We start from the raw sequence: 25,613 nt of genomic DNA on the forward strand, positions 1-25,613 counted from the left end.
TTTCTGACTCCAATGTATGAACATTCGCAGACATGAAGAAAAGGAGAGGAGGATAGGGAAAGAAAATTAGGCCTACTGAAAAAGGTTTGATCCATCACATCAACACAACGACTCCAAACACATGGTTGGTGTGTATATAAGCTACACGCTTAGTATATTGGTTGTTTGGAGCATATAGACATGGAAGACTAAAATACAGTCAAATTTTCACAAATAATTCGAAAATAAAAGTGGAAATTTGCGTTACAATCCTTCTGAACCCTTTCAAAAGGCATTGTCATCAGTGAAGGGTGATTTCTATTAACGTTGGTATGAATATTCAGTCCAATATCATCAGGAAGTAAATTCATATTGAAAGATTCTGCAGCCACTGACTTCAGTGCACAGTAGTGAGCCCTTTATGTACAGTGGCAGAATATAAACGTGGTGATGTACATGTAGTATGTCAGAGGCATGCTGGAGACTGGAGTTAATGTCTCAACAACTATCTAAGTTAACCAATCATCTGTCCCTAACTGTAACCATACCATATCATACTGTAGTTGCCATGCATAGATTTTGGAGAAAAAAATCATTTAAAATGGTTATCAAGTTACATAATTCTGCATATATCCGATACTGGAATTCTGGATAGGGATAACAATATTTAAGAATAAAACATATTTTTATATTATATATAAAATATTTGTATTTATTTAATTGTATATATGTTATTAACAAGTTATGACCTAAATATCTACTGAGCTGGATATTTTACAGTTGAAAAATAAACTGGTGCATTCACTACATAATGGTGACAATGTTTCCAAATGGCATCAGACATAACTGGCATTTAGTACTACAATTTCTTGTTTTTCAGACTCATCGATCAAAATCAGAGTCCGATTGTCCACAGAGGATGAATCCTAATTCTGTGCTGAGCCCCAGAGCTTTTCTATAGTCCCATTGTCAAGTCAGGATTTTCCTTTGACCAAGTCCATGTCTATGAAAAGCTATTCTTATTAATAACTATGAAATGTATTGTGAATATTAAAGTGAACGTCCTCCACAGGAACCATCAGGCAAAAATGTCTATTAACAATCTAACGGACAGTTTGCTATGAAATGTATCTTCATAGTCCCCAGAGGATGAATCCTCTTAAAAATGTTACTGATTTATAGTCCCCCCCCCCCTTAGAGTAAATGTTATCCCTAGTTAAGATTCTTAAAATAGCATAATGTCTATATATTATTTAGCTTTAGATGTCTTATACAATATTTTCTTATACATTTTCTAACAATATTTGCCTAAACCTAAAAGATCAAATTAGAACGTGATCGACAAGACACCTGATGTTGCAGCGATATTCAAAGTGGCGATGCTGTGATGTTGAATCTAATAAGAAAACTAGGTCATTCTTTGACTGGGAAGCAGCGGTGCCTTCTCATGCCTAACCTTCCTGAAATCAATTTCAAGTTCAGAAAAAGGACAGACAAGAGTCTGAAATTATTCATAGAGCACAAATTCTTGACCTCTGTCAATTGGACAAGTCAATTATTCATAATCTCTCAAATTAGAGACTTTTTTGAGCTTTTTTTTTATAATATCCACTGCTAAGTAATGTAATTGGAATTTGAATCAGTATTTATTTTCTTTTAATCACACCTAATGACAATTTGAAGCCAAAAGAGAGAGACACACACAGGTACTGTAGTGGAGGAAGTCCTTTAATGGTGAGGAAACAGGAAGAACTGGCAGGAGGAGATAAGACACTCCAGACGGTGTCCTGAACGAAAAATGAATTGAAAACAAAATGGGTGGAGGACTCAAGGATGGAAGAGAGGGGGTGGCGATGGCGCGGGAAGAGGGTGAGTGAGTTATCAGCCATGCAGTATAATAGTACACCTCATCTTGTTATCCTCTAGTTTGGGCGGCGCGTTTGTTTTTCGAGATAACAGGCGGTTCACTCCAGATTGTTGCTTTGAGTTAGTTAAGCTATTTGTGCTTGCGAGATGTGAGCTTGTGGTCAGTACTGCAGGTAGATGTGTAGTTGTGGAGTCCTGTGTTGAGTTCATATAACAGGATGACATGTGTAAATTGTCTAAACTGTATTCACGGTGTGAAAATCCAACAGGCAACAAAGTCCTTTGTCTTCAAACAGCACATTTCTGTATTTGTATTTAAATATAGGAAATCCTGTTAACACTTTTTAAACTCATAACTACGTCCATTAATTACCATAATACCATATTCAGGCCGTAACACTTCATTTTGTCTGAAGTTTCTATTTTTTTTTACTGAGGCCTGCAGTATATTTCAGCTGCACCCGTCTGCCAGCATTGAAGTGGCACAACTCCAGCAGTTTCTTATATACAGCCCTTGATGGCAGCCATTGGCACAGACCTGCTGCCTCCTCTTCACATGGTGTACGCCACCCAGTAGATCACGTTCACCACAGCGAAAGTGAAAGGGAACACGGCCCTGGCGTAGATGTCGATGGTGTCGGCATCGATGGGCTTGCAGACGCACTTGGAACAGCACTTCTTGTCATCTGTGCTGTCCTCCGTCTGCCGAGACCTTCTCCTCCTCGGCTCGGACTCCTCGCTGCCGCCTTCCCCGGGGATTTCGCTGCTGGAGCGCTGGGGCCGTCCGTGGCGGTTGGATATCATTACGCCCTGGTTCATGCCGGTGACCGACAGGGAAAACAGAACCATAGCCTGTTTGCCATTTTTCACAATTGACTGTAAGGAGACAGACAGAAATGCGACCATTTAAAAATGTGTGTTTTGCAATTTCAATTGTACATCTTCCACTATTTTCCTCATTTTGTGAAAACACCTCTTGTTACGAGATCACTTCGGACTTTACTCTCCTTTTACATTATCATAGAAGCACATTCAGCCATTATGATAATGAAACAATACAGTCCCAAACACAATAGATTAGGAAGTCCTCGAGTCTTGGCTATTAAAGAAAACTATGGTTTATTGTATATTGGGATGTTGCAGTAGTTTTACTCACATCGACAATGAATGCTGGGTCTCCACACATTTTCAATCACACCACTGAAAGATTCAATGTCAATCACTTCATCTTTTCATCATATAACCAGTCCTGGCTTACTATTTATTTTGTTTCATTGGAATGTTCGGTTTATAAAAGTCAACATATCCTATTCTGAAGGTATATCTCAGTAAGACGTATATCAAGAGCAAAGTGAACAGACAGTATGATGAGAATCACTATTACTCCCCGAAGGGAACTCTTCCATTTTCCCATTATGCTCTATAGAGATTCATTGTCTTGCTGAAGGTCAGTGGGATGGACGCACTGGAGTTTGAAGCCCGGCCCAGGTCTATGTATGAAAGGCGTGCTCATTACTCACAACACCCCCCTGAAGCGTTACATTGATATCTGCTTGATGGGAGTACATGATGGAAATTATTTCCTCACCTCGGAACTGAGCTTGTTGGCCTTCACCTTGGCCTTCTCTTTCAGTCGGTAGTCAGCGTTGTAGTGAGCGAAGGCGTACTCAATGAGTGCCGCGAACACAAACACGTAACAGATCCAGAAGTAGACGTCTAACGCCTTGATGGCTGACGCTCGAGGCAGGGAGGAGCGGGCGCTTACCATCAGCGTAGTCATGGTGAGCACAGTCGTGATCCCTGGGAAAGAAAACAGGAACAAAGTACAGAGTAGTGTTCTGTGGGGTTTTAGCCATAATAGCACAATTTGGCTTAAGTACTTACAGACCACACAGGCTGTGAACTGATAGCCAATATGTTGTCTTCTGCTACACATCATTATTGATCATCATCACTATCTCCACAGGTTAAGCGTAAACTACATTATATTCACAATACTGGAAGAGAAACAGCACTTGCCGGCTAATGGTTTTGGCAGCTAGCAGCCTTGCTGACACTTAAGCAGTAAATCTCGCTCGCATCTGGCCGGGTCTCAAGCCCAACTCTCCACTTCTACACATTAAATATCAATATCTAATGGGCATATTGCCATGAAATTTACTGATGATATTGTGCTCATTAGAGGATTAACTTTTTCCATCTGGGACATTTAATTAATTAGCGCCATCTTCAGGACAAAAAGTAAACTTTATATAAAAAATCACTCAATATATAACTGACAGGTTGCCATAAAAAACAAAAGTATGAAGCATTTTCCTCTGGTGCCAACACCAGGATGCGCTTTACATTTGTAGCCCCACCTCTGGTAATACACTACGAAAAGCGAAATTGTTAGTATGGCTCGATATGATTAATTTATTTCATCTATTTTGGACCTTAGACTTGTAGTCTTGTTACTGAAAGTTCAATATCTGCCTTAGCAAGCTGCACCATCTTACCACCATTAAAACACGTACATGTTGAGCCTTTCTACAGATGAATGAACTGCATCTTTTACTTAAGTTCCATCTTTTAAAATGTCATTTTAGAAATTAAAACAGACCTCAACAAACTAATACCAACCCAAGGAAACACGAGCAGGGACTGCTGTTTGGCTGATCCAAAAGGACACCCAGGACATGGCGACCAGTAATATCGACGGCATGTATGACTGGATGATGTAGACGCCTCGATTACGCCTCAGCTCGAAGCGAAGGCTGAGCCTTGGAAATCTTCCCGCTTGAAAGCAGAAAACAGACACCGTGTTTAATGGCTTTAGTGAAGAATCTAATCATCCATTATGTAAAATATTCAATTGTTCTTTATAGACACATCGCTCACTTCTGCCCCTGGTGTCAAAGCTTCAAGATATGAGACATTTGGAAGTACAACAAACTACATTTTCTCAGCAGAAAATCCTATCATCTCCTAAACCTCCTGCCTGGCTCAGCAGCAAGTCTGACTTCATCCATTCCTTCTATGCATAGAATATAAACACGGGCCTGAAGTTAAAAAAATTATCTCGCTTTAAAAAGACTCAAGAAGTCTTTCAACACAAGATACAAGCCAAGTCCGAAACTCAAAATAGTACATAATGCATAAAGCACTGACTCACATGCAAGGGGCTTTCAAACGGGCTCTGTTGGTAATAAAACCAGAGGAAAACGAAATGGATGCTCACCAGATTTGAAGTTCATCATCTCAGTGACAAACCGATAGTCTGTGATGGTGAACTGGGAGAGCTCCAGTTTGTCCAGGCCGTGGATGTGTTTCTGACTATCCGACCAGTGGTACACAATGTCCTCTGAGGAGTAGCCATCTAGAAAGAAATACAGATGACATCAAGTCATGCAGTTATGTGAGGGTAGTAGTAGCAGTAATGGAGAAAGCTTGTAACATTGTAACCTTTCCTTTGGTGTCATTTTACTTTGGCATGAACACGTCAAAAGAAATCAAGAGAGCAAAGCTTGTCATGCATGAGTGAAGGAAGAAAAAGACGTTACAAACGTACAGCTTTCCAGGTCCAGCATACACTCCTGTTCATCCATGGGATACTTGGTCAGGTCCATATCACATGCCACCGTCGAAGTGATTCTACGAACAGAACAGCTCAGTTATAGTTATAGTTATAGTTATAAACAAGTCAACTGACCAACACCTGTTTTACCAAGAAATCCTGGTTCACATGATTCCCCCCATTCAGACCCATACAAAAAGGTTGTGGGCGATAAAACCTAAACGAGTTGAAAGATTGGAAGTGAGGAGGTTATAAATCTTTGTGTGTTGGTCATTATGAGAGACCTTGTTCACTTTACACTAGGGGGGTCCCCGACTAAGAATTTACAGAGTCAAATCTGATCGGTCAAGTCTTGCTCATTGATTGACGCTGTTTGTGTGGCGCTGTCTCTACCGATCTAGATGTTGATTTATTCACATTGATTGATTGAAAGCACATGAGTTATTTTATAATTGTTATTATAAACAGTATTATTAATAGTGATATGTATACCAAAATAGGCTGTGTATCATGATTTTTTTTGGGAGAAACCAAACAATTATATGTAATATCAGACATTCAGCACCCCCATGAAGCCCGATTGTATTATAACCACATTTTACCGCTACTGCAAAGATTTGACTGTGAGATGGGCAGTCGCCTCAGGCTCCTTAGATTGAATCATAGTAGACTAATTAGGCTCACCCCTAGATTACCCATAGTCATTTCATCCATAGTTGATGTAAAAAATATTGATTATAGCAGCTTGAATTAATTGTTTCACTATCCAGATGGTCAACCTCTTACAAAGAAGGTTGGGGTTGGAAGGAAAGTGGATAACTGTGCTTTCAGCCCAACATTTGTTTCTTTGACCCATGACTACAATCGTTCCCTTAATCTTTTTGATGTCCACCTCTATGGTTAAGGTTTGGTTAAGTTTAGGCAACTAAACATAACCAAACCTTAATCATAGAGGAAGATCAGAAAACATTTGGTCATTTGTAGCAGTTTGGGAAGGCACTGACAATGTGCCAACAGAGACAGCAGATAAGAAAAAGTATATGGGGTGTTTGGAAAGGCAATGACAAAAAACCTTAGTTTGTCATTCCGGTTGTTATTTACTGACTGTAACGCCCAATTTAACTCCTTTGATGATTCACCTTGATCTATTTTACCTTCACCTTTCCATTTTCCCCTACCTCCCCCATCTCTTTGTATCATCCTTGTACAAGCACATCAGACCATATCAGAGAATTTTTTAAGCTTCTGAAGTTATCACAGAGAAAATGGTTTATTGTCAGATCCTGGTTTGGATCATGAGGGATCTTCAGTCCCAAAGACGGCAAATAAGAAATGTCTGTGCTCTGAAATGTCTGAGGTTTCAGAAAGTATCAATTTGAAAAGAAATCGAAGAAAATCTGAAACAAGCAAGGACTTTCTTATATAAAGAAGAAGATCAACATTACGGCACATAGATACATACTGTCTCGCTGGTTGTGTGAAACAATAATCAGTCTGCTCATACCGGCTGCTGTATAGAATGACTCCGTTGGGCTGCAGGCGGATCAGCTTGTTCTCCACGGTGACATCGTGGAACCAAGCAGATTTGGCGTTGACGATGAAGGTGTCGGGCAGCCACAGCTTGTCCACGAATCGACTGTCCAACCCCAGTGTCTTGTTGGTGTGATTGTAGGAGAGGCGGTCATCACGCCAGCTCTGCCGTAGGTACACAGTCATGGTGTAATCCTGCCAGGAAAGATACACACACAAACACACAGACACAGACATAAAGGCAGAGTCATGGGCATCTGGGAAACAAACTTTACTGAAAGAAACGCCTCGAATGCTACAGTATTAGGGAAAAAAGGAAAATGTTACTTGTTCTGTCTTTTTAACAAACCAATGCAAATGTGTGCGGTTTAATATCAGAAGTTTGTAATTATAGAATGAAATATATATATATATATATATATATATATAAGCTTAAACTGAAATTCCACCTGTTAACACATTAAGATCAGTTTATTTATGAGCAGTACTACTCTGATTGGGAAATCAGGATCAGGATTTTTGATCAACTGTGACAAAAAAATGGCATTATGGGAAGTGTAGGAATCAGTGTTTTTGGAGCTTGGCCCATAAAAAGTCATGATATCTCGGCCTCTGCTGCATTTCTGCATTTTGACACTTGTTTTTTTAAACCATCTGTGACAAGTCCACAAACTTAATGGGACTGCAGAGTTAAAGTGCTGGAGTACCCCTTTAATTACTGCTTTTTGGTGGAGACACTTGGATTCAGTTTATTTTAATGCTCAATAGCAGCTCTCATAATAACACCTAATTTAAAGTAGAGTAATGCAATATGCAGTGAAATGTGTAACATCTTACAAAGTAGACCAGCACTTATTTTAATACAATTATCTTTTTATAAATATTTTATAAATTCTTTTCCCTATGATTATTTTCACAGTTTAAAACAAACTGTACATCAACAAGTTGTAACTCAGAAGGAGAGCTGGAAATCTGCAACTGCTACAACTAAATCTAGATGAGTTAGGAATGATACTGTAAGATATAATCCACCAGTTCATAGTATTTAACATAAATTAAAACATGTTTAATAACTGCTATGAATACTGACCCTGCTGTCATTTCTACTATACTTTGTATCCAACCTACAGATCTCTATTTTTGACAAAAAACGTATGAATCTCTAGTTTTCATCTTTCAACGTGTCTTTATTGTAATTCTAATAGGTGGATTTCAACTGTTAAAGCATAAAAATATGTATTTGTTTGGAAAAGAATCAGGACCACATAAATAAATAGCATCTTCCCACTAGATGTGGTTCTTACTGTACAGAATCCCTGAAAATATCAAATGATCTAACAACTCAGCCAATGTGTCACACATGCTCACACTGAGTACTTTCAAACCCTCAAGTGGGATAAATCAGGATTATGCAAATAGCAAATCTTTGATCTTTGCCGCAATAGTGAAGTTAAGGGATGATAGACAATCTCAGTGTAGAAGGAAGGAGAAAGTGACTGTATACTCTACCATATTGGCTTCTGAGATGTGGTCAATGCTGGCCACTTCAATGGCCATGGCCACGTTCACTGGTGGACCTGCGAGGAGGACAAGTGAGAAAAGAAAGCAAAGCCCCGAACACACACACACACACACACACACACACACACACACACACACACACACACACACACACCTTTTCTGCTCACCCTGAACACTGAACACATCACTTCCTCCCATCCTCGCTCCATCACCCATCTGTTTCCCTCCCACCTCCCATCCTCCTACGTCTCATACACTCCTACTGCATAGAGATTAAGCATTATCCAGTTTAACCATGCTAAGTGGCACATCACACTGTGGGCATTCATAAACAGCGCTGGGCTTTCATGGACTCGCACAGAGTGAGCTTCTGCCAACATTGACACACACACACACACACACACACACACACACACACACACACACACACACACACACACACACACACACACACACACACACACACACTGTAGCATTTCCACTCAACAGTTTGCCATATGATTAGCATGGAGTGTGCCTGTGATCGGATGCTAGAGGGCAGAAACTACAGGGGAGCTCACTGATGCAGAACAGAAAGGCTATTTATACTGAACATTAAGGAATCATACATTACCATTCCCCACCATTCAACACCTTCCCATAACAAAATTGTACTCTATTGGCCATATACAGATGTATAGAGTGAGGTGATTTACAATGGCATGTTAATTGCACGTCAAGGTCAGCAGGAGCCAGTTTAGAGGGTGTCACCTGATGCATTAACGAGCCTGTTTTATCCTCCAGTGGCTCTGCACAGATTAATAATGCATTTGTAATGCCTACACTACATATGAATGTATATATAGTCAATCTTATCGTAGTAATATCGTGCTGTTAATGTGTCATTCATTTTGTCTCGTAAAACTTCAAATAAATAACACAAATATTATGCAAATGCGGTAAAGATTCACAGATGTGTTAAGTGCCTTACAAATGCATAAAAGTCACATTTGAAAATAATGTCAACTATGTTTTCAATTTTAAAAATCCTGCGACTACTACGGTGACCAAGAGAGCCAACATAGATTTATTTTCAACTAACTGTAGCACTGAACAAGGTCTCAGTTGTTTGTTTGGGAGGCATTCAATTTAAGTCGCTTTGGACAAAAAGCCTCTGCCAAATGAATTGAATGAGCTATAAATAAATGTACGTTAAGAATGTTTCATGCAGCGGAAAGTGCAAACAAATGGTTTGTTTATTAAAATTAAAATGATTATATATTTCTTATGTATGTCTCCTAAAATAAATGTGACAAATATACAAATATTTGTATATATATATACAAATATATTTGTACTTTCATACCAAACATAATTAAACAATGTTTTTGCATTTGTGCATCACCTCGTATCACATCATGTGGATCCTCTTAAAGTCATATTTGTGAATGTTATCTCATTTTCAAGATGCAAAACATATCTATGAATCCTTCATATATATATATTTGTGTAAGTTCCATATTTATTTGACTGTTTAATGATACAAACATAACTCCATACTAAACAGCTATGGGATGTGAGTTGAATGAAGGGAACCACTCCCAATAACACACATGATTCCTCAGTGGTCACAAACAGCTTTCAGCGCATTATAATGTCACACTGACAGAAATGCGGTCACCACATGATGCTGTGTGATGATGGTCCGTGTGGAGCACAGGGCGGCGTATGGTGATAGCGATGCTCCTGCTCCACATTTTCACCTTTGCTCAGCTGAGTTAAGCTGTGAGATTGAGAAATCTATCGCTGTGGTCATTGGATGTTTCACATCTTGCAGCCATTCTTAGCAAAGTCAGCGGTGCTCATTGTTTGCACCACCCGTCTACCTCTCATCTTTGAAGGGCATCGTCCTGGATAATCCCCTGAGCAAAGCTAATCTTCACCTAAATGGTGATTTAGGTATTTACATAAGGTAAACACAACTTTGTTTTAATGTTGGACAAGAACAAAAACAAAGACACCTCTAAAGGTGAATGGAATTAGAAAATGAAATGTGAACGTCCATGTTGCTGTAACTTGGGGTGGGGGTGATGCTAAGGATGGCTGTAAATGTGAGGAGGTGAAATGCAACCCAACGCCACGAGCAGTAGATCTCATACTCACCTCCTATCCCAGGGCGAAAATTTCTGGCATAGCCCTTCATTAACTCATCCAGATTAGGTAACCAGGATATTTCAATGTCTGAACCTACATAGTCCCCAATGTCACTCAGCATGGCCCTAAAAAACAAAAAACAGCAAGAACAGCCTTCAGGGGTCGTCCAGCCACACCAGGTGTCCACATGAGAGCCTGGCAGGGCCTCAGGTACAGGCAGGAACATACACAGGTAAAAACAAACCTTAGATGTGAGATAATGTTAGTTGTTGAAAGAAAAGGCGTTAGAAGTCGCTGTAATAAAAAGGGTTTCTCAAACCTTTCTGGCACCTTCATGACCTCATCTGGTAGCACTTTCTATAATGCCCATGTCTCTAATGCATTATAAAAATACTTATATATTATATTATTCATACTATCATTAATATTCATAATGTCCCAACCCGAATAATCATAACTCATTATGAATAATTGTGTAATGACTGTGCCATAATACTTCATAACTGTCCCTCATTGACATTTTGTTTTGCAAGGATCAGAGTGTATTATAATTCCTATCATCACATTCTAATCTTTTTTAAATGCATTATAATCAATCTTATCATAATGTTATCATAAGTTACTCTAAGTGTTTATTGGGATATTTAGGCAGATATAAAACATTACAAGCTGATTATACGTCAGGTCATTGTTTGGTTGAAGTAAAGTGAAATATCATTAAACTGTCAGTGAGACCAGCAATTATGAAGTATTATGATACTTCACCTTATATGAATATTTATGAGTGCTTCTAACTATAATTACACAGCGCTATAAGGAGATTATAACGCATTATAAGTGTCTTTATAATGGATTACAGACATGGGGCGTCATAGAACATGTTACCTGTTTCTGCCACTTGGGGGCAGCAGAACGAGCTGTAAACACAACAATGACATATTATCACCTTGTAAAGTTGTTAGGTTGAATGTGTTAGCTGCCTATCCACACGTCCAGCAACATTAGCATTTATTTGGAGTCCAATATTCCCTCTCCTTTTAACTCTGTTCTGGTCTCCATCAACTCCTGAAGGAGTTCTGTCCCAGCTCGTTACTCACTGATCGTGAACAGACTGGACGATTGTTGTCATCATCGCACAAATGATAGCATTTAAAGTGAGAAGCCATGTTGGACATTTTGTGGGAAAAGAACAAGAAAATTCAACATATTTACGCGTCTCTGCCACATACAATAAATCCAAGTTTTCTAAATCTCTCCCATCGTTTGAATTATTCATTAGTGAATTTTTTGTACGTCGCTTTGGACAAAAGCGTCAGCTAAATGAACTGCAATGTAATGTAATTTGGAAATTGCATAGACTGTGTTAAACTTACAACAACAATAGGGAGAAATGTGTACATATTAATATTTGAAGAGATTTAAGTGTGATAAGTTTTAATTGATTTAATAAAGTATACTAAGAACGGTATTTATAGATATCTATAAGTCATAGTAAGTACTATGGATGTGCTTTCAAATAAATCTATATAATAAGCTATGATGTTATCATTAGCAGCATGTCATGAAAACAACATTTATTTGTTGAGGATTTCTTTTAGGATGAAAATGATTAAATTATACTGAATGTTATAACAAAATACCAGCTGCATCCTCTTAAACAGCTGTACTTGTATTAGCATACAAAAGCCACATTGGTTAAAGCCTGGTTGGCATATTTGTCTTCATTCATGTCTCCACAGTGTCTGTGCGTTTGTCCACAAGGAGGCGGATCCAAATCTACCAGTTGACATCATGCTGTCTCGAGACGATTTTATTTTTACAGGGTAATATTTTCATCCAATAGAGATCACCATAAAACTTCCCCAGTTGATTACCTTCATTAATACAATCTTTTATTGTATTGTATGTTTCAATATCCAAATGAGGCATTATCTTATAAAATATGTGCTAATATGATACCTTTCCAGAACATGTGAACATTGAATAAAGTCAGGTTCAACATTCTTGTTTCATTTTGTTTACACATTAGAGTTTAAGGTTATTACTGAGGAACTTTTGGATATCTCTTTGTATCACTCTATAAATCAGAAAATGCTGCTAAATGCAGCAAAATAAATCAATTTTTCCTATGTTTTTTGGAATGAAATGTAATATACATCAGACTATAATAGATACATGAACCTTCCGAATATAGAGAAGAATGAAACTGGAGAGTTTGTATGTAAGTGCTGCTGAAGTGGAGATTTCTGGCTCAGAGTTTGAGAAAACAGCCTTTATAGATATGTACTGTAAAATGCCATACATGTTGACACGACAGGGGAAACTAACAGATATCACCATGAAACTTCCCCTAATTGATTGGTTAAAATAAGACAAAGATTTTTTTGTTATTTCTGAAATTGTATGTTTAAATATGCAAATAAGACATCGTCCTATAACCTTTGGAGAATTTAGGAGAAGTCCACTGACATAAATAGGCAATGTGTAGTAACATAAACACCTAAATGTTTATTTTGGATTTATTTCCAGTAGTCTGTACTGGAGACAAGTTATGGAAGCAAAACAGCCAAAAAATGTATCAGTTCATGACAAAATGCTGATGCTGTCTCCCCTTAAAAAGAGGTTCTTATTAGACAACATATCCCCATTTAAAAAATACTTTTAAGATAGCACCACATTCCTGTCTGTGTCACTTCAAGCAGTCCTTGTGCTTTTCCCATTCCCCTAACCTCTCAAGAGGGGAACGATAGTGAGATTAAAACTATTTGCTCATATAAAAGGACTCCCCTGAGGCTGCTTGAGGGCCCAGAGCCAAGACTGACAGACTGCCACTGTGTGGGGTTTAACAGGAGCAGCACAGCTCAGATGCCACCAGATGGCAGTTTTGCATTCTAAAACTGAGACTGTAAACAGATGACATGTAGATAGACACCCTGCAGATGTACAGTACAGTGTGGACCTTTATGTATGTGAGTTTAAGTCAGGTCAGAGTTGAGAGCTGACTGAAGTGTAATTTGATAAAATGACAGGTTTCGCTGACATTCAAAGTCACAAAGGCTGGCGTGATCAAACGCGTATTTATTGACCAACAATGAAAAGCCATTCAGATGTCTTTGAAACAAGCCTGACATTTAAGAAAAAAGTCTTCCTAGAGAGCAAAGCATTACACCCAAAGCTACATGAAAAACTGAACTTATCTGCTATACAAATAGTAAAAAGCTAAAGTATTTCTGCCGTGTCATTAACATTTCCCATTTTATAGTGGCAGATGTATTTTTAGTCCAGCCAATCACTGTCACGTCTGAAATAAATGGGAGCACCGAGTAAATTAATTAATCACGTGTGACTCCTGGATTTCTTCACTAATTGGTACTTTCTAAATATGGAAATAGAGAGCTTTTCCTTCCAGAAATCCGTTAACACACCAAGTGTTTGACCTTGCTGTGTTAATGGGTTTCTTGAAGGATGCCTCCTCACATGGAGGGACGAGAGAAATCCTTCTGTGTTAGGCCTTTTATTGAAACTTCATATTCATTTTCAGGAACGTCATGTGATCAGATCAACGGATTTACTGTGAGTTTATATTATTCTTAGTGTCACAAACCTTTCCTGTTTGACTTCACATTGTTTTCTATGCACATTTATTCCAGTATGAGGAGTATTACTTACAGATTACAAAAATGTAACTTTTTAGTACAACATCCTTTTTTCTTGGACTTTCTGTTTATCTATTATCTCTGCTCACACACAGCTCTTCTCTTATTTATTCTTAACACATCAGAAGATTTAAGACTTAGCAGACGTTGAAGATGTGAAAGCTTTTATTGACTTACTAAATCTTGTATCCCTGATTTCTTTTTGTTATCAATAACTAGCAAAATGGACATTTATTTAAAATGTCACAGATTATTGCTTTAACTAAACACAAAGACATTATCTGACTCCATGAATTATCTGACTGTGTAAATTGATTGATTTTGGGAAAATCGGGACCTGAATTTGCATTTTTATGAGCACAAAAAAGCCAAAGTGAAATAAATATAACTGTATGCTGCTAAAGGACATATAAAGGGGTGTCTATGGAGATTCAGGAGACATTTGCACCTCTCTATTTCCTCACCCCTCCATCCATGACAAACAGTGGAGTGTGTGTGTTATTTCCAGACGCTCCACTTCTTTCTCTATTTCACTTTCATTAAACGTCTCTCCCGAGGCCTGGATCTGTACCCGTCTGTTTACGAGCTAACATTAAACAGACGGGGAGAGGAGTCGGAGGAGAGGGAAGACAAAGAGCAGCAGCCTCTCTCAAATTGATGGCGTCTTCTTGTGAACATTATTGTGCAGCGCGCACTAACAAGCCTAATTAGTTTTATATACTGACCCTGGTAGTTACCTGAGCACGAGCAGAGAGCTCGAGCCTCACTCTGACACTCACTGTGTCATTTGTTTCATTGGCATCGACGTGAGGTGGGCAGCATTGCAAAATCCATCTGGAAAAATCATAATAAAAGATAAATGTGTCTGTGTGTGCTGCAATAACTGACAGTAGCAATGAATAATAGATTGTTTTTCCTTCAGCAAGCAGATCATTGTATTGATTACATTTGTGCTCTACTGTTTGACATATTCAGTGTTTCAGTATGGAGTCCAAGAAGTGACTTTTGCTTTTGCTTTTTTTTAACAATTTTATTTCTAAAATGAATCTTTCAATGACTCCTTTTTAATTCCTTATTCTTGAGGTCCTTGATCCAAACATATATTTAATGTGTACATTCAGGACAGCAGAGTCACTGTATTGTTGAATGTCCATCCATCCATCGTCTACCGCTTATCCGGGATCGGGTCGCGGGGGCAGCAGCTCCAGTAAGGAACCCCAATCTTCCCTTCTCCGGGCCACATCCTCCAGCTCCGACTGGGGGATCCTGAGGCGTTCCCAGGCCAGTGAGGAGATATAATCTCTCCACCGAGTCCTGGGTCTTCCCCGGGTCTCCTCCCAGCTGGACGTGCCTGGAACACCTCCCTAGGGAGGCGCCCAGGTGGCATCCTTACTAGATGCCCGAACCACCTCAACTGGCTCCTTTCAACGTAAAGGAGCAGCGGCTCTACTCCGAGTCTCTCACGGATGGCTGAGCTTCTCACCCTATCTCTAAGGGAGACGCCAGCCACCCGTCTGAGAAAACCCATTTCGGCCGCTTGTACCCGTGATCTCGTTCTTTCGGTCATGACCCAGCCTTCATGACCATAGGTGAGGGTAGGAACGAAGATTGGTATATTGAGAGCTTTGCCTTCTGGCTCAGCTCTCTTTTCGTCACAACGGTGCGGTAAAGTGACTGTAATACCGCCCCCGCTGCTCCGATTCTCCGGCCAATCTCTCGCTCCATTGTCCCCTCACTCGCAAACAAGACCCCGAGGTACTTGAACTCCTTCACTTGGGGTAATGGCTCATTCCCTACCCGGAGTAGGCAATCCACCGGTTTCCTGCCATGGCCTCAGATTTCGAGGTGCTGATCCTCATCCCAACCGCTGCACACTCGGCTGCGAACCGATCCAGTGACTGTTGAAGGTCACAGACCGATGAGGCCATAAGGACCACATCATCTGCAAAGAGCAGCGATGAGATCCTCAGGTCACCGAACTGCAACCCCTCTCCTCCACGACTACGCCTCGATATCCTATCCATGAAAATCACGAACAGGATTGGTGATAAAGCGCAGCCCTGTCGGAGGCCAACATTCACGGGAAACGAGTCCGACTTACTGCCGAGTATCCGGACACAACTCTCGCTTTGGGCGTACAAGGATTGGATGGCCCTCAAAAGTGACCCCCTCACCCCATACTCCCGCAGCACCTCCCACAGTATCACCCGGGGGACCCGGTCATACGCCTTCTCCAGATCCACAAAACACATGTAGACCGGATGGGCGTACTCCCAGGCCCCCTCCAGGATCCTTGCAAAAGTAAAGAGTTGGTCTGTTGTTCCACGACCAGGACGGAATCCGCATTGTTCCTCTTCAATCAGAGGTTCGACTACCGGCCGAACCCTCCTTTCCAGTACCTTGGAGTAGACTTTACCAGGGAGGCTGAGAAGTGTGATACCCCTGTAGTTGGCACACACTCTCTGGTCCCCCTTTTTAAATAGGGGAACCACCACCCCGGTCTGCCAACCCCTAGGCACTGTCCCAGACTTCCACGCAATGTTGACAAGGCGTGTCAACCAAGACAGCCCCTCAACACCCAAAGCCTTCAGCATTTCTGGACGGATCTCATCAACCCCTGCGGCTTTGCCACTGTGGAGTTGTTTGACTACCTCAGTGACTTCCATCAGGGAAATTGACGATGATCCCCCATCAGCTTCCAGCTCTGCCTCAACCATAGAGGGCGTGTTAGTCGGATTCAGGAGTTCCTCAAAGTGCTCCTTCCAGCGGCCGATAACCTTCTCAGTTGAAGTCAGCAGGGTCCCACCCTTGCTGTACACAGCTTGGATGGTTCCTCGCTTCCCCCTCCTGAGGTGCCGGATGGTTTTCCAGAAGCACCTTGGTGCCGACCGAAAGTCCTTCTCCATAGCTTCTCCGAACTTCTCCCACACCCGCTGCTTTGCCTCTGACACGGCAGAAGCTGCCGCCCTTCTAGTCCTTCGATACCCTGCAACTGCAGGGCTCCATTCAGGGTCTCCAAGAAGGCCGAATACTCAGAACTGCGGTTTGGGGCATAGGCACAAACAACAGTCAGAGTTTTCCCCCCCATAACCCAAAGGCGTAGGGAGGCGACCCTCTCGTCCACCGGGATAAACTCCAACGTAGCGGCGCTCAGCCGGGGGCTAGTGAGTATCCCCACCCCGGCCCGACGCCTCACACCTTGGGCAACTCCGGAGAAAAATAGAGTCCAACCCCTATCCAGGAGTACGGTTCCAGAGCCAAGACTGTGCGTGGAGGTAAGCCCCACCAGATCCAACTGGTAGCGATCCACCTCCCGCACTAGTTCCGGCTCCTTCCCCCACAGAGAGGTGACGTTCCACGTCCCCAGAGCCAGCCTCTGCTGCCCGGGTCTGGTCCGTCGAGGTCCCTGACCATCACTGCCACCCGTGTGACAGCGCACCCGACCCCAGCGGTTTTTCCCATGAGTGGTGGGCCCACAGGATGGATGGATGGGAGGCACCACGTAGCTTCTTCGGGCTGTGCCCGACCGGGCTCCGTGGCAAACCCGGCCACCAGGCGCTCGCTGTCGGGCCCTCCCTCTGGGCCTGGCTCCAGACGGGGGCCCCGGGCTTCCTCCGGGCAGGGTCTCTCCTTTCCTTTCCCTTTCTTTCATGAAGTCGTTTTTGAACCATTCTTAGTCTGGCCCCTCGCCTGAGACCAATTTGCCTTGGGAGACCCTACCAGGAGCACTAGGCTCCAGACAACACAGCTCTCAGGTTCATAGGGACACACAAACCTCTCCACCACGATAAGGTGATGGTTCCCAGAGAATGTTGAATGTGCTTTTTAATATTTGTTTAGAAAGGATACACTCACAGTTGTGGATATCTACATCAACATATAAGCAACAAAGAAAATGGGAAATGTTGAAGGAAGATTTGGGGAAATATGAAATGGATAGATTACTGAAAGTACTACAGAAAAAAAGGAATATAAAAAAGTTAGGTTTAAAAAAAATATTGTATATAGTGTATTTATCCAAACTTTTTTCCATTAATTAAAAGTGGTTGGAATAAAAAAATAAACTAACTGCACACCTGACACCTAGAACTTACATTTATATACCACTATTTGATCTGCTAGATACGTTTTTTGAACAATACAATTACAGCCTGCATTATGTTAAATTACAATGTGCTACGTCTTGCACCTCCAAGACGTGATCGTGGTGGATTGTGGGTCTACGACGCACTGGACTTTGACTCTGGAGACAAAAGTTAGTCCTCTGACAGATTTAGACTAAAACGCTTTGGTTAATGTAAGGGGAGGATTAAAAGTCAGATTTTTTTATAAAACCAAGGCGACAATGTTTCTGTGACCTTTACCAAGCGCTCTGAGTTGCCTAAACAAAACTATTAAAAAGTACTGACGATGTCATCAGGGTAAATTTGGCTTTGGTTTGGAGACTAAGAATGTATTAATACAGAAGTGGTACAGACAGGAGACATGGTCATTTACCACACATGCATTATGGGAAATGTATGACCCAGTATTTTTGGAGCATTCCCCATACGGGACTAGAAGTAAGGATATATTGGACACAGTTTGGAGTGTATTAGTGTAATGTATTTATAATTATGTTATAATTTTGCTCTAGTATGCTCTGTTATTGAAGAAAATTTCAGTTGAAAATGAGGAGATCATTTGACTCAGACTTTGTGGACCTTCACGAGAAAGACAAATCTTCTCTATTAACTTGTTGAACTTGTTTAGTTCGTCTTCACTTTGAGAGCCAATGATTTTAGCCCAATGAGAAAAGGTTTGAGCAACATGTGTCCTCATACCTCAACAACAGAACAGGACATTTACCAATGACTCCCAAAATGAGTCTCAAAAGAGAGCCAGCGACAGGCGCGTGTGGTCAACGCGTGGTTAACGTTGTGAAGTGAAACAAAAGTACGTGGTTAGGTTAAGGCAACAAAATAACAATGTTTGTTACGTGATCAAAGCTACGTACGTAAGTCAAAATAACGAGACACCAACAGGACGACAGCAGCGGCCTCCTGGGAGAAAGTCCTGTGTTTGTTTGACTCATCCATCCCGACCTCCTCTCTACGCAGACTTTGCCGATACCACGTCACCTGACTTTCGCCTAGGGGTTGACGCCTAACAATAAACATAATTATTGGTTGTAATACACTGCTTGATGACCTGTTTTTTTCTGCAGTACGGTCAGAGGTCAGAGGTCAGCTACAGGACATCTGTGTTGCTCAAGGACACTTCAGCAGTGGGAGAGTCTGAACTCTGATCCTCTAATTATAGGACGGGCTCAACACAAAAACCAGTGAAATCGACTGGACAAACACATTGTGTAGAGGACAAAGAAGATTTACAGTAGAGCAGGTTTCTCCTTATCAGAGTGGGAAATGTTTCCGGGCTAACGGTCAGGACATGAGTAAGCCTCTCCTCAAAGATTAATACAGAGACTCTGAAAGAAACAGAACTTTTCCAAATTTGAATTCTTACTTTCACTAGTGTGATTGTGATGAACTGCAAATCATACTGTGAATATTTTCACGGGCTGAAAATCTTGAAATGTATATCTACAACTTGTTTCTTCTTCAGTAACAGTATTGAATTATTTAAGGTAAGGCATCCCCCTGTGAACATTTAGATTATTTTTGTATCAGTTAAATTATTCAATCAACAGAAAATGTATTAATTATCATTTGGAAAATCAATGGATTGTTTAAGTAATGTAAGTTAAAAAGTTTGTTTTACTGTCAAAATAAGTGACTCTGGAGACATGGGGTCTCCTTATCTTTTATATTTAATTTACTATGAATTGTTTCATTTGACCACATAGTAGTTTTAATCGTTTGGATGTTTTAATTGTATTGGCAAACATTAAGGTCTAAATGAATCAGACCCTTCTCCACACTAACAGTAATTAAATTCTAAATAAAATATGGAAATACTGAAACTTTGATTTATTTATTGTAATTAGTCGAATTGTGATCCAATACAAATTTAACTGTGGAATCAGCATATAAAAAATAAATTTAGAATGAATAGACCCCAAAGTTGCTTTAGAGAAATGGTGTTGTGCCAAACAAATATCCTTCCGTTATTTATGTTTGCATTATATCAACTCACTGTATGAAAGTCAAAATAATCAAAATAGCACATCTCCACTCTGCCATTTGTAGAGATGGAACAAAACAAATTCCTAAACAAATGATACATTTGACAGTCAGAATTTGAATGTTGTGAACATGCTCAACAGATTAGACAACAGAATAATTGGAAGTGCTGTTTAGATGTGCTGCGTCTCCTCAAATGGAGTAGGAGACTTTAAGTGGAAGCACTGAAGTGTCCCTGCTGCAAGAGCAGAGTCGGGCTTATAGAGCCAGTCCATGCAGCCAGAGGAACATGATCAAATCACTGTGTTATTGGGAAATGTACTCTCTGGACAGTAGGAGGGATTTATCCGCTGACTCAGCCTCTCTCACAGATTGGTTAGGAGCACTGTGTCACTTGAGTTCAGGTTTAAGGACAAGCGTGACGGACCACAAAGATCATGAAATGTTGGGGATTAAATCCTGCTGCATCACATATTGCTGTATCATCTTGTTAAACTATAATATGTCCACGGTTGGACAAAATGTCTACAGCCAGTTTTTTTTTTTTTTTGAAAAGCTGAAACATTGAGCTTCTCTGACTATTTTGTAACATGAATTAGTTTCTACTATTGGAGTGGATAATACAGCTCCCATGTAGGGCTCCTGTTGACCCCCTGTCCTCCCACTCTGCACCGTATGCATCCTGTGTCTTATCCACAACAGACTACGCATGAGAAGTTTGTTGTGGGATTTTCATTCCATTATAATTTGCATAGAGCGCCAGAAACCTACTACCTGTTGTGTAATATATACCCCCGCCTCGACTGTTTTTGTGTCAGTTAGTGTGCGTTAATTTGATTAAGTGCAAATGTACTTAGAAGTGTTAGCTCATAGCTCGTGTTTAGCTGTCGGCAAATAAGTTCTAAATATTGCAAGGGAGGAACGGTCAAAGTAGCGAGCTGGTTAGTCAAAAAGGTGCAGATGACAATTATGTTCTTACTCAGTCTCTTTGGAAACGCATTATTTATTTTACCAAAAGGTCTTTTTCACACTTTAACATGTTATAGCATTAGAGGCAAAGGTGTAATTAATAACATTTAGACTGACTGCAACTCAGTGGAACAGAGCATCATTAGTGCCAAACAGTTCAAACTGTCTGCAGTGACAAAGGTGTATTGGCAGTGAAGGGTAAGGCTGATGTTAATCTTTATTACTTCCGAGTGTATAAAACCAACAATGCATTAGTCTCAGCCCCAAGCCAATCCTCCTGAAGGTACAACTCTTTAGTAACAGCTCAACATATAGTTTTATTTGTATAAGAGGCTAAGTCATTCCCGAGAAAAACTTTCCACTGTAGTGAAACAGGGTAAATAGTGCGTTTGTTGTTCAGCCTCGGATTAATACACGTGTGATGTGCTAACACTGTGAGTATTTACAGCCTCAGGGTCGTGTATAGGAGTAGTTTTTGGAAAACAAGGACTACGTTTACATGCACACTAATGTTCCACTATTAATCCGAATATGACCTTATATGAATTTGATACGGATAATGTACACAGCATGGATAGTGTGGATGTTCATGTAGCATTTTCCCATTGACACGTGTGGGATACTCTGATATTATTGGGGTTTTAGGAGCATTCTTTGGATTGAGTCAGCGCATTGAGTCTGACGCAGTTTGCGACACACTTCCTCTAACCCGTTTACTGTCAGCTCGATGTGTTGTACGTACACAATACAAAAATTTGCACAGCTTAGGTAGAATTGCATGCCCAAAAGAAAAGCCCACATTTCTGGTGGGAGGGAGAAACACACTTTTAAACATTATGAAAGTCTTGGATATTAACAGGTTTTTGGAAAATGCGGAACCTTTTTAAGAAGGTGGCGGTATACAACAGGGAGGGCACCGGTTGTTGTTGTTCCTTGGTAATAGGAGTATGCACAGCAGTCATGTAAACAGCTTAGTAGGAATATTGTCTTTTTCTAAATTACCCTTAAGTATCAGCTTTTGGCTACACAGGCAATCGTGGGTTTTGGTCTTTTTATGGGATTTTTTGACAATAGGAAAATGATAGAACATCCCCGTCCATGCTAGATATATACCAACGACGTGTTTTTATCAACCAGCCAATCAAACAAAATCTTCCACCAAAAAATGAATCTTGAAATATACCTTCACTCTTACCCACTGAGGTTATTAAGACAAGAGTCTTTGCTTTCTGGAACATTTGTAACCAAGACCAGTCCGATCTTTGTACAACGTGTCGGTGTGTAGAATATTCCTAATACTCGTCTGTGTTGTTTTCTGTCCGAGCTGCTGCTGTCCTCTACTTGGCTACAATACTTTACAACCCCATGGTCTCTGCTGCAGATATTACACTATCAATTTGCAGATAGTGTTTGGTGAAGTGAAGGGTAAGTGACACTTCAGCTGGAAAGCAAAGCTGCGAAATTCACGCCACACCAAAGGTGGCGAGGCATAATTTAGCAAAGCAACTTTTTATGAAACGGGTAAATGAGGATCTAGAAAAAGAACTGGAGTTATTCTGTTTGGAGCAGGGAGCGAGGGAAGGAAGCAGTACAGCAATGTGTGTGTGCGTGCCTGACACAGGGAGAGAGAGAGAGCTGACATAATGAGGTGCAAGAAAAAGTCCACACTCTGCATTGTACTGAGAACAAAATAATAATAACAGCAGTGACTAGAGGCAGGGAAATCCAATTACAATAGCCATTACTCTCTGCCAAGAGGGACAATAGAAGTGATTTGCTCAAATTTTCCCCAAAGCTTCACCAGCTTCACCCTCTGCCCTTTTCAGTGGCAGCACTTGCCAGAATTTGGGTTTTGGGGAAAGTGGGGCTCAACAGTGGATGCTGCTTATCCTAATAGTTGGATGCTTGTAAAAGCCCATGGACTAGAGGCCATTTACACTTCTTTCAGATGAATGTACTGTAGGCCCTTTTTTGAAAACATATAGAAAGTTTAGAGCACTAAAACTCACCATCTGGTTTTTGTACACACCTGGTTTACCCAGCTGACGAGAGCACACTGTTTTGTCTTCAAGAAAGCAGCGTAAGAAGGTCATTCATAATACTGACAATCACAGGGCACGGTTTGATTACATTTCAATGAGTGAAAACACTTTACATGGCGCTGTGTTTAAGGTTGTCTTAGCCCAAGATGATCATGTAAATCTCCCCTCACGGTTGAATGTGATTGATTCATTTTTAACGACTAATTTTAGCACTAAACAGGCGGTGGTGTGTGATGGCAGAAGTCCATCTGTTAATTCCCTCCCTTTCCTTAAACTCTCCAAAGTGGGCTTCTACTTTGTTGGTTGTACAGCAGAGGGGTTGCTATGTTTAAGTATAGTGTAGGTGTTTACAGAGAGGCCTAACCCATCTTTATATTATTTGACCCTGATCGAACAGGCCTGGAGGTGGTTGACATTATCTGCTACACAAAAACGCACCCACTCACCTCACCTTGCATTTACCTCCATTAATATAAACAAAAAAAACATCACCTCTCTTTATGCATATGTTTTATGCAAATAGTGTCACCATGTGCCCGGAGGTAAAGCAGAGGAGAAAGCAGAGGAGAAGTATGTAGAGGGCAAAGCCACATACATTCAATGTACTTAGCTGTAATCGTACAGTAGGCTACATTAATATCAATAAGGTGAAGTCGTGGGTGGCGATTCATGTAAAACGAGGGTGTTGGTTGTTGATTGCCTCGTGATTTACCGTCCATATGGATATAATAATGTTGTCCTCATAATGTAATTCTTATTTTCAGCGGTTGTTTTCCTTTTATGATCAGGCATTAAGTTCATGGTTTATCCAACTTTTTATTCACTTGATTTTTTTTTTTTGGAGCGCTCCTAATAAAACACCTGCAAGAAGTAAAAAAGCAAAGCTGATCTCACCAGGTGAAAATATCCCCTCCAACGAAGAGCACAGCAAGACTCGCCAGGAAAGTTGGGATCTCCATTCCGCACGCTTTGTGATAAATAATTGATGGGGGAAAAATAAAAGTTTCCCGGAATAGAAAATTGACGAGGAGGGGGAAATAAGCCACAGAGTTTTATTTTAGCGCGCTCTCCTCGTGATCCGGCGCTGCCGTGAAGAAAGTAAAGTGTGCTGCTGATGCTGCTGAAGATGATGATGATGATGATGACCCCATCATGGTGCTCCCCAAATTCCTCCGCGTCCAGGAGCGCACAGGAGCAGAGCGCACCGAGGGAATGGATACCCGGTCCGACCGCAACAACGAGCCGATCCAACGCTGCCACCGCCGACTCTGTCCTCCAGCAACAGAGCGGAGAGAGAGGGGGAGAGAGAGAGAGAGAGAGAGAGAGAGAGAGAGAGAGAGAGAGAGAGAGAGAGAGAGAGAGAGAGAGAGAGAGAGAGAGAGAAAGTCACTAATCTGTCAATTCCCTCCGTTGCTTGGCCTCAGATTCAATCTGGTAAAGGGAGGTGGGGGAAGGCATGTCACGAACATAGAACTTCAGGTTATTATGTAATGTTTGACACATTTTAATTACATCCATTCGGTAATTATTATCTCAAGTATTTCATTCTGGTGGAAAAAGAACAAAGTGGGTTGGTGCATGCAGCGGTCCTTAAGTCTGGGGGACATTCCTTCAATAAAGAAGAATATCAGATGTTTTCATTAAGTCAGATACTTTCATAACATCAGTAAATGGATTATACAGCAGTTTATTGTATGTCTTCTCTGGTAGGGATGATTGGTGGTGGTGGCGACCTCTTAGGACTCTGGAACTGCCCCAGGTTGACATGAGCTTTTGGTCAGCAGAATAATGAGAAACTTCTCTGAGGATAACTTTCACTGTTAGTTTAACACCTCAACTCTAAATGTTTCTCATTCCAGGTGCCTGTTACTGTAGCATAGAGATTATAATGTTTTTTTATGTCTATGAGTAAAGACTAGTTTCTAGTCTCTACAGGAACCCAGTGGAGATTCATCACAAAGTACAATACGACCACTACTCCATACATACAATCTGAGCATCACAAACACACTTTATAAATACCTAGCTGTATCACATTCACAGTATAATAAGACTAGTACATACGACAATGTTAGTACCACAGACATGCCTATTAATGTAAATCAATGGGGAACAAACATGATTAATGGGTTATTCCCGGGATTCAGTATTCCACGTTCAGAAAGTGTGGCGTAAAATAGATAAACAGGCTATAGAACGCATAATTAAATGATAGTACTCTGGGTAATCATATGCAAAT

The 25,613-nt window shown here is 40.8% G+C and overlaps 1 protein-coding gene across 1 annotated transcript; it reads right to left on the reverse strand.

Annotated features, from left to right (window-relative positions):
- Positions 1 to 1,689: 1,689 nt before the first annotated feature.
- On the reverse strand, positions 1,690 to 24,660 carry gabrd (gamma-aminobutyric acid type A receptor subunit delta). The gene is made up of 9 exons (XM_029436472.1): positions 24,269 to 24,660; positions 10,595 to 10,710; positions 8,441 to 8,508; positions 6,906 to 7,126; positions 5,396 to 5,478; positions 5,066 to 5,203; positions 4,468 to 4,623; positions 3,434 to 3,645; positions 1,690 to 2,721 (listed from the first exon to the last, which is right to left on the reverse strand). Exons 1-9 carry the CDS (start codon positions 24,331 to 24,333, stop codon positions 2,398 to 2,400), a joined length of 1,383 nt encoding a protein of 460 aa, XP_029292332.1. The 5' UTR covers positions 24,334 to 24,660; the 3' UTR covers positions 1,690 to 2,397.
- Positions 24,661 to 25,613: the final 953 nt, after the last annotated feature.

Source organism: Cottoperca gobio, chromosome 7 (assembly GCF_900634415.1).
Source record: "Cottoperca gobio chromosome 7, fCotGob3.1, whole genome shotgun sequence".
Classification (NCBI taxonomy): domain Eukaryota; kingdom Metazoa; phylum Chordata; class Actinopteri; order Perciformes; family Bovichtidae; genus Cottoperca; species Cottoperca gobio.